General features: G+C 33.9%; 1 protein-coding gene across 1 annotated transcript; it reads right to left on the reverse strand.

Annotated features, from left to right (window-relative positions):
* Nucleotides 1–2,184: 2,184 nt before the first annotated feature.
* LOC143566574 (KH domain-containing protein At5g56140-like) lies at nucleotides 2,185–9,103 on the reverse strand. Its single transcript, XM_077053241.1, has 7 exons — nucleotides 8,997–9,103; nucleotides 5,930–6,015; nucleotides 4,962–5,101; nucleotides 4,262–4,381; nucleotides 4,051–4,167; nucleotides 2,502–2,645; nucleotides 2,185–2,405 (listed from the first exon to the last, which is right to left on the reverse strand). The coding sequence occupies exons 1-7, from the start codon at nucleotides 9,101–9,103 to the stop codon at nucleotides 2,256–2,258; spliced, it is 864 nt and encodes a 287-aa protein (XP_076909356.1). The 3' UTR covers nucleotides 2,185–2,255.
* Nucleotides 9,104–14,693: the final 5,590 nt, after the last annotated feature.

Raw genomic sequence — 14,693 nt, forward strand, 5'->3', positions numbered from 1 at the left:
CCTTTAAACATATAATCTCCAATGATTTTGTCATTTGATATCCATTCTTGTTAAAAAAAAATGCTTTAATCAAAAATTTCATCCTTCATTCTTAAAACTCACTCTTTGTTTCATTAGAAATATTTCAAAATTCAAACATTTTGACTCCTTTATCTTTAATTATTAAATTCGTTAAAATAATTTTATCACAAGATTATATCCATAAAATGTTTTGTACCTACACGATGGGACGAATTATGTGGACCATCCGACGATCAAAGTAATTATTGGTCGACACGTAATTATCCAAATCCTTACAAGGAAATCATAATGCGTACGATTTTGTCATGGTCTAGAACCGAAAGCAGGGTGGAACCTAGTTGACAATAATCTAAAGAACTAGAGTATATAGGAAAGGAATGATGATGAATTTTGACGGCATAGAAAGAATCTTCGAACGAAAGATTTCGTTGTAGATGAAAATTAGGTTTAGAATTTAAAAGAACTATAAGATTTGACTGAAACAGTATGGAGCATTATTTAAATTATTTAAGAAAGAGTTATTGCTGAAATTAAGGAACCTTGATTTTGTTTAGACTTTAATTCTAGAATGAAAGGAAAGAATTTTAGAATGCCACGTGGACAAATATATATTTAAGAATGTCATGTGACATTTTAAAGAAATTTGGTGAAAAGTTATAAAGGGTAGGTTGCTCAAAATCTTCTTCGTTTATTAGATAGGTAGATAGATTAACAAAGAAGTAACCTATCTTGATACAAACCCTAAGTCCCACATAGAGTTAGGCTAATAGAGGTTAACCACAAGCTTAAAATCAGGTCACGCTAAAATGTGATGACAGACCCATAAGTGTTTTCCTATAGTAACCTTCTTTTCAGTGATCAGATCTCATGACCAAACATTAAAATTTTTGGGTCGGGTCAGGTCAATGAACATAAAAATATACGATATCATAACAGAAATACATAAACATTGTAAAACACAAGATAAAATTACTGCATAATTAGATATCTGACAAGCAACAGAAAATGAAAACAGAACCAGAGAAAACAAAAGCAAATTGAGATGTATTGGGAACTCCACATTAACGAAAGTAAACGAACCATAAACAAGGAAAATGTCAAAGTGGTTAAATAGCAACCTCAGAAGCCAACATGACATCAACCTAAATTAACAAAAAATATGACATGTAACACCAATTGAACTATTTGGTACAGGAACCATCAAACAACAAAACTGTAAACCATGGGATTTCAGTCGCTGATGGCTATCAAACAAGCGGTATTCATTATCACCGGTTTAGAAACAACTGTTCAACCATCCAATATTTATAAACAGTAACAATCGCTGAAAATAGGAATTCACCACAAAATTAAAAGGAACAAAAGAACAACTATTTTATGCACATTTGAAAATAAAATGCAGCTAATTATGAGCGAACCCTCATTACCTGTACTCACCAGCCAAAACAATAAGCATAAATGCTTAGGTTAGAACCAAACCCACCGCATATGAGACTGATCCATATTGTGTCTGCGATCGAATGAAGGGATTGGGGAATCCAAGCTGAATCGTCAAGGGGTGGGACTGCGGCGTCGTCGATCGAATGCGCAGCCGCACAGGGGTGTTTTGCAAAACCTAAAATGGGTGAGGACTGGTAAAAAAGGCATTACAAGATTCGAACACGAAACCCTTTCAATGAAAAAGAGGAGCTTTTCCACTAGACCATTTTTCAAGCTTTTGATATGGGTTCACTTATATCCTGCGCTACCAAACTTTCAAAATTCATTGGGTTCCCGTGAACCAGATCCCTAATACCTGAGTTACGAGTTTTTCAAAACGATTAACCTGACCGAACCTCAAAACACACCTACATTATAAATATCACATAACAAGAATCCTAATTTATTAACCAACATTGCAGCAACACTGGAAGTTCAAAAACCCAAGCAATAGGGCATAAATCTTGCCTAAAATACAAAACTACAAACCAATATATAACAATTCATTCTCACATATTAAACCAAAACTCTCAAAACACACGCACACACATAGTAAATACAACTTTACTCTCAACAATCAATTGTTCCCCCAAACAGAAGAGAAGACAAACCTCATATCTCATATAGTAGAACAGGACACGAACATCATCCGGCGCCCCGATCGGAGGAGGCAGCCATACATGCTGTTTGTTTAGCAAGGCATATACCACTTATATGCAAGCTCTGAAAGCCCACTAGTAACCCAACCCTATGCATCACCCTCTGGTCTTTGCTCTCTTCATCCCTAGGCTACTGTTGAACGGAGAAACCGAACCTGACATGTGACCTGATTCCTCACGTAAGGTCCCATTCAGCATTGCAAGCTCCCGTAGCTGCTGCTTCTTATAGAAGTCATGAGTCTCGTCCTGCACATGCAACATATTTTGAGCCGTTAACCTTTAAATGAAAATCATGACATACAAATTTAGTAGTGAACGGAAAAATCGGGAATATAATGATACCACGGGTCTAAGCAGGTCTTCGAGTATTTCACGAGCTTGCATCAAACGGGCTTCTATTATATCAACCGGTAATTCTGCTTCCACAAGTATGTGAAGAGGTTCGTTCAAGTGTTCAAAACCAGGTTTTCCTCTCATCATCTCTTCCTATATTTAAATAAGCATTTAACGATCGTAAGAATGGGTATTGTTAACTTATGAGAGCTCGAGCTTTATTTTTGAAGTTCGAGCTTGATTTGTAAGTTTTTCAAGCTTGAGCTCGGCTTGTTTATTATTAGTTAAGTTTATAAACATTGCTAATTATATATATATATATATATACGTTATAGTTTTTTACATAGTTATTAAATGAGTTAAGCGCAGTCAACGTGCGTAGGCCTCGCTTGGGCCTGAAGAAAAATAAGCACACTTAAATTAAAATTTAAGCACATCATGTATATGAAAAATAATACTATTCTTTAAAAAAAATCAACGAAAGCTATTATATAAGATTTAATAGCATCTAATTAGTACCAAAACTTCTAAAATAGTCAATATTCAAACATGTAATTCCAAAACTTTAATAACAAAGTGTATCAATATAATGCCTTTGGCTTCTAGATCCAAGCTTCGACTTGCGTTTCTTTTGCTCGGCTTTGATGTTCTCATGTTATTGGCATAGACAATGGCGAAACGCTTGCCTAGGAACTAGAAGCGCATTTATTGTCCCTTGCCTGAAAAATGGGCCAAGGCGAAAGAAACGAGGGCTTTTAATTTTTTTTGAACGGCCAACGAATCCTCCAAATGGGCTACTAGCTAAATTCACCGCATCAGGATACACTCGTCTTTCGATCCGGGAAAAACCCTCACCTAAGGCCAACGCCTGGAAACACTCGCCTTAAGGCAAGACAGTGCGGTGAGATAAATCCCTTTCAGTTCAAGGATCCAACTAGTGAAAGCCATCTAATCACCTAGTCTCCATCATCACCCTGGTGCCTCTGAAACTAAATGCTGTGGGCAGGAATCGAACCTGGGTCACATGGAACACAAAGTCTCTTCCTTACCACTCCACCACTAGCTCATTAGCACGAGGGCTTTTAATAACTATGTTTTTTTATATACAACATAATACATACTATTTAGTTACTTTTACCATAATTTTATATATAATAATAACAAATATTATATAAATAATTAAATATATGTATTTAACATATAATAATAAAAATATTATATATATTTAATAAGAAACAAATTTACTTTTAGACTCAAGCTCATTTAAGCTCGGCTCGGTTCGAGCTTTTAGCGAGCCGATCTTGAGTAGCCCACGAGCGGTTTTTTAGATACATTTCAAAACAAGTTGGGTAATTTGTTTATAACTAGTGCATCAAACTATATTACAAAACTATATTATTTCGATGATATTCTATTTTTTGTTAATAAAATGATTTAACTATTTAAGGGATTTTATGCATTAAAAAGATACTTTAGCGTAATCCTTTTCATTTGACCCGTTTAAGATGAAACATAACCCAAATAAACCCATTTGTAAATGAGTCAAAAAAATTATTACCTTTGCTGGATCTTTGATGCTCCCACGTCCCCTAATAAGAACACGACAATCGGTACTTGCTTCGACTCGTTTAAGAGAGTTCCCGCGGGGCCCAAGGAGACGCCCAACAAAATTAAACTGAAAATGAAATAACAAACAGTAGCATCAATCAAGACATAAAATCAACAGAAAATTAATTCAAGGTTAATTAACAGAACAAAAGTAAACTTACATTAGGGTAACTGGCCACAGGAATATCAACCCTGATTGTTCTCTTTACTATCAGACTAGATGAACTGCCTTGCGAACCAAGCCAGCTATGTGCAGGCGATGACAGCAATAAAGATGGCATCTGCACGAAAAAAATTCTAAACTCTCTTAAAATGAAATACAAACAAAAAACAAACATAAAACGTGTTTTAAAATTTTGGTTCTGTTTGGCTACCGTAGTGGATAGGCACAACAATGCGTCTTAATCAAATTTCAGAGAAAAAAAGAGCATGACAATTCTCATAAGATAAGAGAACGTTTCGTATTAAGTTATTGATGTACGGCTGCAAACCAATGTTCAGCAAGGTTCATATAACTGTGTTGACTTTTTTTGACTGCTAAAAGCATCGCCAGTGGCTCTTTGATAAAGAAATCTAAAATAACCAGTATAAGAAAGAACAAAACAAACATATAGAGGTCAAACTATTGTCAACTGTGGTTTATAAGGATGGGTTAACTTATTAATGGTGCTTGCATTTAAAGGTCACACTGGATTGTGTTAGCCAGAACTACCTGTCATGATATAAGTAAGTTTTGAAGCATAAAGTCAAACAAGTCAACGCAGTTAGCATGATAAGTAAAGAGTACTATTGTCAGAAAGGCTTCTAAAAGCAGTAAGAAATTAGAGTAAGTAAAGTTATGTTAATGGTTAGTATCCATACTTCTGATTGAATTGGTGGAGTCCATATGTTAGCTGCTCCATTTGAAAACAATCCTCCTGAAGCCAGGGGGCTAGCATGTTCAAGCCCACTATGATCTAATAATGATGCATTCCCCAACAGCGTGCTTACACGCAGTATTTCTGTTAGGAAAAAGGTCAATTTTCAAGAACATGTCACCAGTTAGCAGTTAACCAAGTACTAGTTAGCAGTCACCACAAAAATTGGCAGGTGATTTGACAGGTCAGTTAAAAAACATTTCACCTGAATAAAAACATTTAATCTTCATAAAGTTAAATAATCAGATACTGAAAACTAAAGTTAATCATTAGCCGACTAAGCTACAAAGGTCACTCTTTTTAAAAAAACTGAACATTTGGAAAAAAAAATATTCCAACCCCATTATTAGTTTGCAAATCCTTTCACTTGTCAGCAAACCAAACTAATAATTCCTTCATGCATGCAAATGAGAACATTGTCACGCCAGTGACCCTCCAATCATAAGCTGTTTGGCATAAGACTGGAAGTGTTAATGAGCTAAATTACTAACATATGTGTTCATAGGATATAACACAGAGAAGCATATAGCTTGATGCATTGTCAATCTGTTTATGCCGGATCGGGCATAGCTGGGACATGTAAGATATAAATCAAAGACGCATTAGACGATGTGTCAATGTGTTAGAACTTAGAATTTGTTGCTAGATCACATGACAATACTTTCAACCCCATGAAGTGCATCATGCTATGAGATGTCTTGCCTACCAATCATCAAAAGAACAATGATAGTCAGCAATAGTCAGCATGAATCATACCTCCACCCTAAATCAGAGCTTCACATTTACAACTCTACTAACCTAAAAAGCATCGGCTTAAAAGCCAAAAGGTTCCTATTAAAAGTTCTAATGATAAAAACAGAAGGAGATCATGTAGATGCTATGGATTTTAAAAAACAAGTTTAAAAAACTCACCTTGATTCAGCAATCGATAACACTGTTGAAGCACAGGAACAAATGGACCTAGTTTGTTACGCTCAGCTAGTAAATCTGATAAATACCTGCCAACATGCAAATAAGATCAAATCACCATCAAATATCTAATATGAACCAAGAATAGCTAATAAACTTTACAGCAACAAGATCTATACCAAAAACCCCTCTATTGCCATTAAACATGAGATATGAGCATATTTCAACAACAATTGGCATTTAATGAAACAATATAACTACTCTTCCAGATATAACAACTTTAGTGTAACATTTGCAACAAATTATTCATCATTTTTAAATTCTCCTAAAATTCAAGATTGTAAAACGCATCTGATCGAACTAACAGACGAATTATGATGCTAAACACAAATCTCAGCAAAACAAATTTGATACGAACCCGTTCGGATCCAAGGGAGCTTAAGGGGTCCAAGGAAGATGAAGAGCTAAAGGAAGTTGAATGGTCTAAATAACCGCTTCAATAATTACTACAATTAGGTCTATTTATATGTTTGTGTTTTAGTTAATGGATCATCAATGTTTATGTTTATGAATTTACTTGGTTAAAATCCTTGTAATGGAGATCTAACCCTTTCGAATTGGACTGATTGGAGAATAACCATCTCGAATCGGGTCAACTATCCTTTAATTTCTTGTTTTTCGGGGTTCTATCATGTGGTTCCATTGCGGGGAAATTGCATGACGACTACAACCCGGAATCTAGCATATCAATTGGCAGCAATTGCAGCTCGATTAGACACGCTGATGGCCATAAAAGAGGACATCGCTGAGATCAAGGCTTTGTGGAATGTTAAAGAGTCTCATGAACCACTACCAGATCTGATCAAAGAAGTAATCCAAGAAGATAACCCTGGTGAAGACGAAAATCGGCTAAAACCTATTTTGGGTGTTCAATTGGAAATCGAAGATGGTGTTCAAGCGAAGAAGGGAGAAGACGTTAAACTAAAAGATCGAAGATTTACCTCCTGCTCACATAAATCCAGGGGACGATGAGAACGATAAATGGGCAGGACATGATAGGCGAGAATGATCCAAACATGCTGAAAAGTGGAAACGGAGGAAGCCCTCTCGATGATTTGCAGAAAGCCCAAGATTGTATTGTAGATGTTGTCGGAGATTTGGAAAAAAACCAAGGCTTATCTAAAGCATCTTGAACTGAATTTTGGGGTAAGAGATCTGGTTCAAGACAATTGTCAGGTCCTGGAAATTGTCCGAAATTGTCCTGCTCATTATTAAAGATGGAGAAACTCCATCTACATTCATTTCATGGCTATCACTGGCTCCAGAAAGCCGATCAACCTACAACTGAATGGCAAATTGCTTGGCTATCAAATCCAAACGGGAGTGAAAATATGCAGCGCGTTCTATGAAGCGGGTGATGAAACATATGCGGCTACAATTGAATGGATGATCGCTTAGCACAACTATTATCGAATTTCCAACTTGAGGACAAGTCGATTTTCCAGGCCGAAAATATTGATACGAACCCGTTTGGATCCAAGGGAGCTTAAGGGTCCAAGGAAGATGAAGAGCTAAAGGAAGTCGAATGGTCTAAGTAAGCGCTTCAATAATTACTACAATTAGGTCTATTTATATGTTTGTGTTTTTGTTAATGAATCATCAATGTTTATGTTTATGAATTTACTTGGTTAAAATCCTTGTAATGGAGATCTAATCCTTCGCAAGCTGGATTGGAGAATAACCCATCTCGAATCAGGTCAACTATCCCTTAATTTCTTGTTTAAGTTTCGGGGTTCTATCAAAATCTCAGCAAAACAAAATAATCAACAAAGAAGTGTAACATTTGCAACTAATTCTGCATCACTTTCTTAGCTTTTCCTGCAAATCAAGAAAGTGAAACGCATCTGATCTACCTAACAGCCGAATTACGATAGCAAACAAACATCTCAGTAAATCATGATAATCAATGAAAAAATGTAACATTTGCAAAGTTTTGTAACTTCCCCTGGAAATCAAGAGAGTAAAACGCATCTAATCAAATCAACAGTCAAAATTACAATAGCAAACAAAAATCTCAGTAAAACACGATAATCAATGAACAAATGCAGCATTTACAACAAATTCTGCATCAGTTCAGCAATTATTCCTAGAAATCGAGAGTAAAACACATCTGATCGAACTAATAGTACAGATCTCAGTAAAACACAATCAATAAACAAATGTAACATTTGCATCAAACTATGCATCATTTTAATAATTCTCCAGGAAATAGAGAGACTAAAACACATCTGATAGAACTAATATTCAAATTACAATACCGAACACAAATCACAGTAACACATGATAATCTAAAAGAAATATAACACATGAAACAAATTTATCCATTTTTCCTAGAAATCGAGAGCGTAAAACACATCTGATCAAACTAACACTCGAATTACGATAGTGACCAAAAATATCGGTAAAACATGATAATCAATGAAGAAATGTAACATGTGCAACAAATTCTGCAGCCGTTTCATAATTCTCCTAAAAATAGAGAGTAAAACGCATCTGATAGAACTAACAGTCAAATTAGGATAACGAATACACATCTCAGTAAAACAAGATAATCAGAGATTCAACAAACAAATGTAACATCTGCAACAAATTCTGCATCAGTTGAGCAATTTTTCCTAGATATCCAGAGAGTAAAACGCATATGCTCCAACTAACAGTCAGAATTACAATACCGAACACAAATTTAAGTAAAACATGTTAATCAACTAACAAACGCAACAAATTCTGCATCAGTTTAGCAACTTTTCCTAGAAATCGAGAGCGTAAAACGCATCTGATCAAAGTAGCACTGACAGTGACCAAAAATCTCAGTAAAACATGATAATCAATGAAGAAACGTAAACAATTTCTCCTGGAAATCGAGAGTAAAGCGCATCTGATCAGACAGCGAAGAAAAATCTCAGTAACACATGATAATCAATTAACAATACAATAATATTCAAAAAAAACCTAATGAAAACACTTGTTATAAATGAAGACGGAGTAAAATAACAGAATAACTATATCATACTTCTCCTGTTCAGCGATGGCGGTGGCGGCAGAGCGTAGTCCGGTGATATGCGGAGAGTGAGGCGCCGATGGAGACGGCGAGTACGCCATATACCTACCAGAAGACATCGCTCACTCGTAAATCCAACGATCGAGAGAAGAAGCAGCAGCAATGATTAGGTGAGTAGCGTCGGTGGAAGGTATTTATTGATGATCCAGAAGGTCCAATCGTACACCAACACACATACTCTACAGTAACAAACAGTATGTGAATGGCTGGATTCATTCATTTCATTTTATTTACTCTTAGGTAAAAAAAACAAACAAAGAGTACTACTGAAACTGAATCCTTTTTTTGTGGTTGGTTGGGCATGCTTCATCATGGTGTATGATTGTAGGGCCTGCCTGCCTTTCTTTGGCCCATGGTGTTTTATGGTGCCCAGAAATTTAAAAAAAAAACATGTTTATAAACTTCTCAAGTACTAATTACATGAGGCCATGAAGGTCCTTATGTTATCATCATATAAACCATCCGAATAATTGATTTTAGATATATTTTAAAATTTTCATAATATTATTTAATAACAGATAGCATGCAGACACCAAATTGTTTTTGAGTGTCTAAAGAGTAGATCATATGCTCAAGATTTTCTTATGTAGATGGGCTAACACAACATATGTACTATCTTTAAGTATTGCCTCGTGATTCTCTTATTTTTGGTTGATGAGATATGCCATGTTTGTCGCAAAATATGTTTGGACTCCTTTGGGGAGCATGTAGTATGTTGTAGAGAGCTCTCGCGGTCCAAGCACTGATACAATTTGGTTAGGAACGTTCTTTTTTACGTATTGAGTCGCGCCAAGATTTCTGTTACAAAAGACACACCGGTGTTTCTTGACCGACCTGTTGGTACTTGGTAGGAAGATCAACATTCAAATTGTTTGACATATTGGTCCATGGATGGTTAGGATGGAAACACACGAGTGTGGATTTAATAGAGGTTTCCTATTGTATGGGTTTGGAGGGTATCATTTTCAACTTTTCACGGTGTGTCAGATTACTTTTAAAGTTGTTTCATGCAAAGTCACCAAATACGAGAAACCGTTCCTTGACAAATAGCATGTGTTCATATCATTCGTAGTTGGTAGTTTTGGTTCTCTTGTGCATAAGGATGTGGAGCTACTTAATCAGATCAAATGGTCATGATAATAATGTTATGACCCAAGATCTATTAATATGCTTTTAAAAGACTTAGTTTTGTATTCAAAAGAGATAGGAACGCATTAGTTTTGTTTTCTAAAAAGAGATAGGAAGACATCTTGTTGCATGTTTGTCTTCTATATCGATGTGAAACAACAACAATAACAATTTTTTCATCTTGATTAATGATAATTTGTGTTTATGCATGGATGTTTATTATTTTGTTTCATACTGATTAAATCGAATATTAAAACAAATCGGATCAGAAATATTAAAACTAAACTTAATAACATATTTGGTTTTCAGTCGAAACTGAATTAGGATTTTGGTTTCAAGAGTCTGAATTCGTTTCAAACTAATAAACTAATCAAACCGAAAACATATAAAATTAAACTGAATAACATATTTGGTTTCAATTGAAAAAATATCAAATAACAATTATTTGAGTGTTGTTATTTAATCCAAGTCAAATACAATTTTAGCTAATCTTATTTAATTCAACCTCGTTCTAATAACAAATAATGGTCAAAACAAAAATTTAAAATCTAGAAATAAAAAATGTATATTCGATTTATTATGTATGAAATTGAGCAAGTTCAAGTACGGTTTTTGATTCGATTTTCGATTGAAATCAAATTGGATTTTCGATTTCAGAAATCTGATTTCAGTTTGAACTGAGTATCAAATGATGATTATTAAAGTTTTGTGGTCTACTTCAATCTAATTAAAGATTTAGACAAATGTTATTTACAATTCCACATCCAATAACAAATAATTGTAAAAAAATGAAAATGAAAAGAGGGGAAAAAAGAAATTCAACGTTTTTTGTTCAGCCCAGTTTTTCTCTATTTGGTCTAGTTTTCGGTTCATTATAATTTTTGGATTAAAAATCAAACTGAATAAACCGAAAAACAACCCATCGAATATCCCTAGTGTTATTTCTATCAAGAATATTATTATAGTATTACTAAATAGTTAAATAATCAAATTCAAATCTTTGATAATTAAATAACCAAATCCAAATACAGACACTAACATCACCTAATATATTATTAAGTGATAACTTTTGTTGTTTAAAAAATGACCTAATAATACTATACAGCTATGGCTTTTGTTTACTAATGTTTTTATTTAATCAACTCATCCTCATTTTCATTGCTAAACTCAAAAAAATTACAATAAAGTGACAGATAAGCGGACAATAAGCAATGTGAGTTGAACACAGAATATAGAGAAGAATGAAAACCATGGATTAGTTTTGATTGAAGACTGATTAATTGATTATTAACCCTAAAATGATAATTTGATTAGTTTTAGAGTTTGGCTTGACTCACTTCAACGCAAATTAAATTGATTTTTTTTATTTTAAACTAAAATATTTTTATACATAGTTAGCAAATTAAACAAATTACACCATAAAAACTTTGAAATGTTTTTTTTATGTAGTTAAAAATTGAATTGACATAGGGTTGGTGTAGGTCTTGTTACACAGCTATAGCTAAAAAAACAAATTAATAAACATATTACAGACTGCGTCTAATACAAAAACCTAACATAATAATAAACAAAATAGGGCCTAACAGTTGATGTTCACATGTGAACTAGTGTCAGTTCAACTGGTGTTAGTTCGCATGTAAACTAGTGTTGATTGTTGGTTCGCGTATAAAAATTGTGTGGTTATTCACTTTTTAAATTGACTATTTCGTTTGTTTACTAATCAAACAGTAAGAATGAGATCAACTATATGATTGATAAAAAGGTATCGCACCCCGACCAAAAGCGGCGGAACATGTCAGGGTACGACGTGGTTGTTTCAATGCATTGACACTATTAAAGTGGTAATATTTAGACAAAACATTCATTTAATTTAACATCAAAACATAACACAACTTGTTCATTACAAATAAAACAAGGTTAAAGAAAATAAATAGTTCATTTCATTAATAACCTGAGGGTCCAAAATATAAAGAACGTCTTCAAATCATCAATTAACCAGCTTGTAACATTGCATAAAATATATTTTGTCAGCACGTATGTTAGTGAACAATTCCATGATTTTGTTTATATAATATGAGGCAAAATCTACAAATCATATTCGAAACTATAAATAATACATCAATAACGGTATATAAATCATAAATAAATGAGACTCATTTCCAATAGGTAAAACTACCAAATTACAAGGAGGAGCGTATGATCATACTTATTGAGGATGAAGATGATGCCAACCAACAAAAACAATAACATTTAGCAATTAATTATATGAGGCATATAACACATACTCGAGCAATTATTCTAAGTAACACATAAACTAGAGTTTGCGGTTTGAGAATCCAAGTCTTAAATCATTTTTGTTTGATTAAGTATGCAAGCTACCCCCAAAATATAATACAAAAGAGAAAATACGGATGAAATTACTCACTTGGACAAAGTGACGTCGATGAAAAAAACTTGGAATAAAATCTTTAAGAAAGCGAGCTCGACGGTTTAATGTGTGTGTCCAAGATTGAAAGACTGAGTTAATATTGAGTCTTGAAAATGAAATATAAATGGTATAAAAGTTCATAAAAACAAGGCATGGTTTTCGGGAGTTTAAGTTAAAGTTTACAAAAGTGCGGTTAAATAAAGTAAGGATAAGATAAATTAAGTTTTACATGAAACCGAGTCTTTGATATTTAAAGGGGAGTTGGTTTAGTGCTAGTGTGCACGATCCCTCTAATGTAAGTATCAAGATCCGACTTTTAAAGCTTGTTCAGTTTAGTCGGTTCGGGACTTGATAAAGTGCTAAATCCAAATCGAGCATACCAAAATGTTTAAATATATGAATGACTTCAATAAAATCAGTAGCTTAAACAACTTTGAGAATTTTTATTAATTAAAGTCTTAAACTCGGGTTTAAGTGAGTGTAAGTTGGCCCGATCTTAGTATAAATCAAGTTTGGTTCCAACATATGACATATCATAATCTTAGAAATATATAAAATATATAGTGAAGCATAAGTTAAAAAGGTTAGGAAAGATTTTTGGTGGTTTGAACGGTGACTAGCTCGTTAAGACAAGAAGTTCAACTTTTACTCGGTTTTTACCTGAAACTTGGTTTAAGCCAAGATTTGTTCCAACACTTACAAAATCTTAAGTAATATGTGTAATATAATATAAAACATAACTAAAAAGATTTGTTGAACTTTTGGTGGTTTGAACATTAACTAACTCGTTAAGACGAGTGCTCGGTTTTACTCGGTTTTTACCCGAAACTTGGGTTCAAGCTAATATTTGTTCTACACCTCCATATCTAAAGTGTTTCATACAATATGTTTGTTCAAAAATTAAATAAAGTGCTTAAACGAGTATTCGGATTTGGTTCGGTCTTTGACTCAGTATAAGACCGAGGATGGTTACCACATGTTCAAAACCATAGAACTAAAATAAAGTAAAATTTCCAGATCTAAATTTAAATAAGAAAATTAAGCGAGTAAACTTCCTGGAAACAACCAAACGAGCCTAAAATACATAAATATGTGTTTGAAGGTTCAAAATGTAAGACCCCGAATCCCAGGAATTCTATAGTTGGTATTTATACAAAATACTTACAAAAATACTTAAACTCAAAAACAGTTCATTCCATTAAAATAACCAATTCAGAGTATAATTCAGCGGAAAATCATAATTATTAAAACAAGTTCCCAAAGCCCGGGAATTATGCCCAAAACCAAACTTCAATGTATTTAATAAAACTTTAAAAGAAAAATGTTCATTATTAAAACTTCCGATTTACCCTCCACCGTCCAAGTAGCTTCGTGCACGTCCAAGCGGTAATGCATCCTCCTCCTAACCTGAAACTCACACTAACATGCACACAAAGTCAGCTTGAGCTGAGTGAGTTCAAGTTTTAACAATTGACATCTAAAAAAATATTAATCATAATCATTCCAAGAGTTTTAAAATAAAACGGGATATAACAGTTAGGCCATCATCAATAATAAGTAATCATACTTATATATATATATATATATATATATAAACATCCATAAAATTATATCCCTATAGATATCATCCAAGTAATAACATCAGGGTCGAGCACACGTACAACCTAAACACGTAACATCTCATCCTACGTATGCAAACACAAAGTAGGCATACGTAAACATCCTTAGTCGATAACGACTAAATAACATCGCCAATTATTGGCCATAAAATAATATATGTACAAACATACATACAACATACAATAATATCATCCCAAGGCCTACCCTATACAAGTAAGCCCATACAAAATAATTTAAACGGTTCGTCAAGCAAAATCGCTTAGGTATGCATGCTAGGCCAAAAACTTAAAAAGAGTAAAAAGGGGCATCATGAACTCACCTGACACAAGGCACGATTTCACCACAAGCTAGAGGACCCCTAAGTATCCCCAAAACTCAAACGCCTGTCGGTTTACATACAAACATTACTAACGACATCGAAAGGACTCGTTTATCCTACGAGACATTCTAACATGGTTCGAGTTACCTAAAGT

Source organism: Bidens hawaiensis, unplaced genomic scaffold (assembly GCF_021521415.1).
Source record: "Bidens hawaiensis isolate Kalapana, Puna unplaced genomic scaffold, B.hawaiensis_p1.1 tig00022913_1, whole genome shotgun sequence".
In the NCBI taxonomy this organism is placed as follows: Eukaryota; Viridiplantae; Streptophyta; class Magnoliopsida; order Asterales; family Asteraceae; genus Bidens; species Bidens hawaiensis.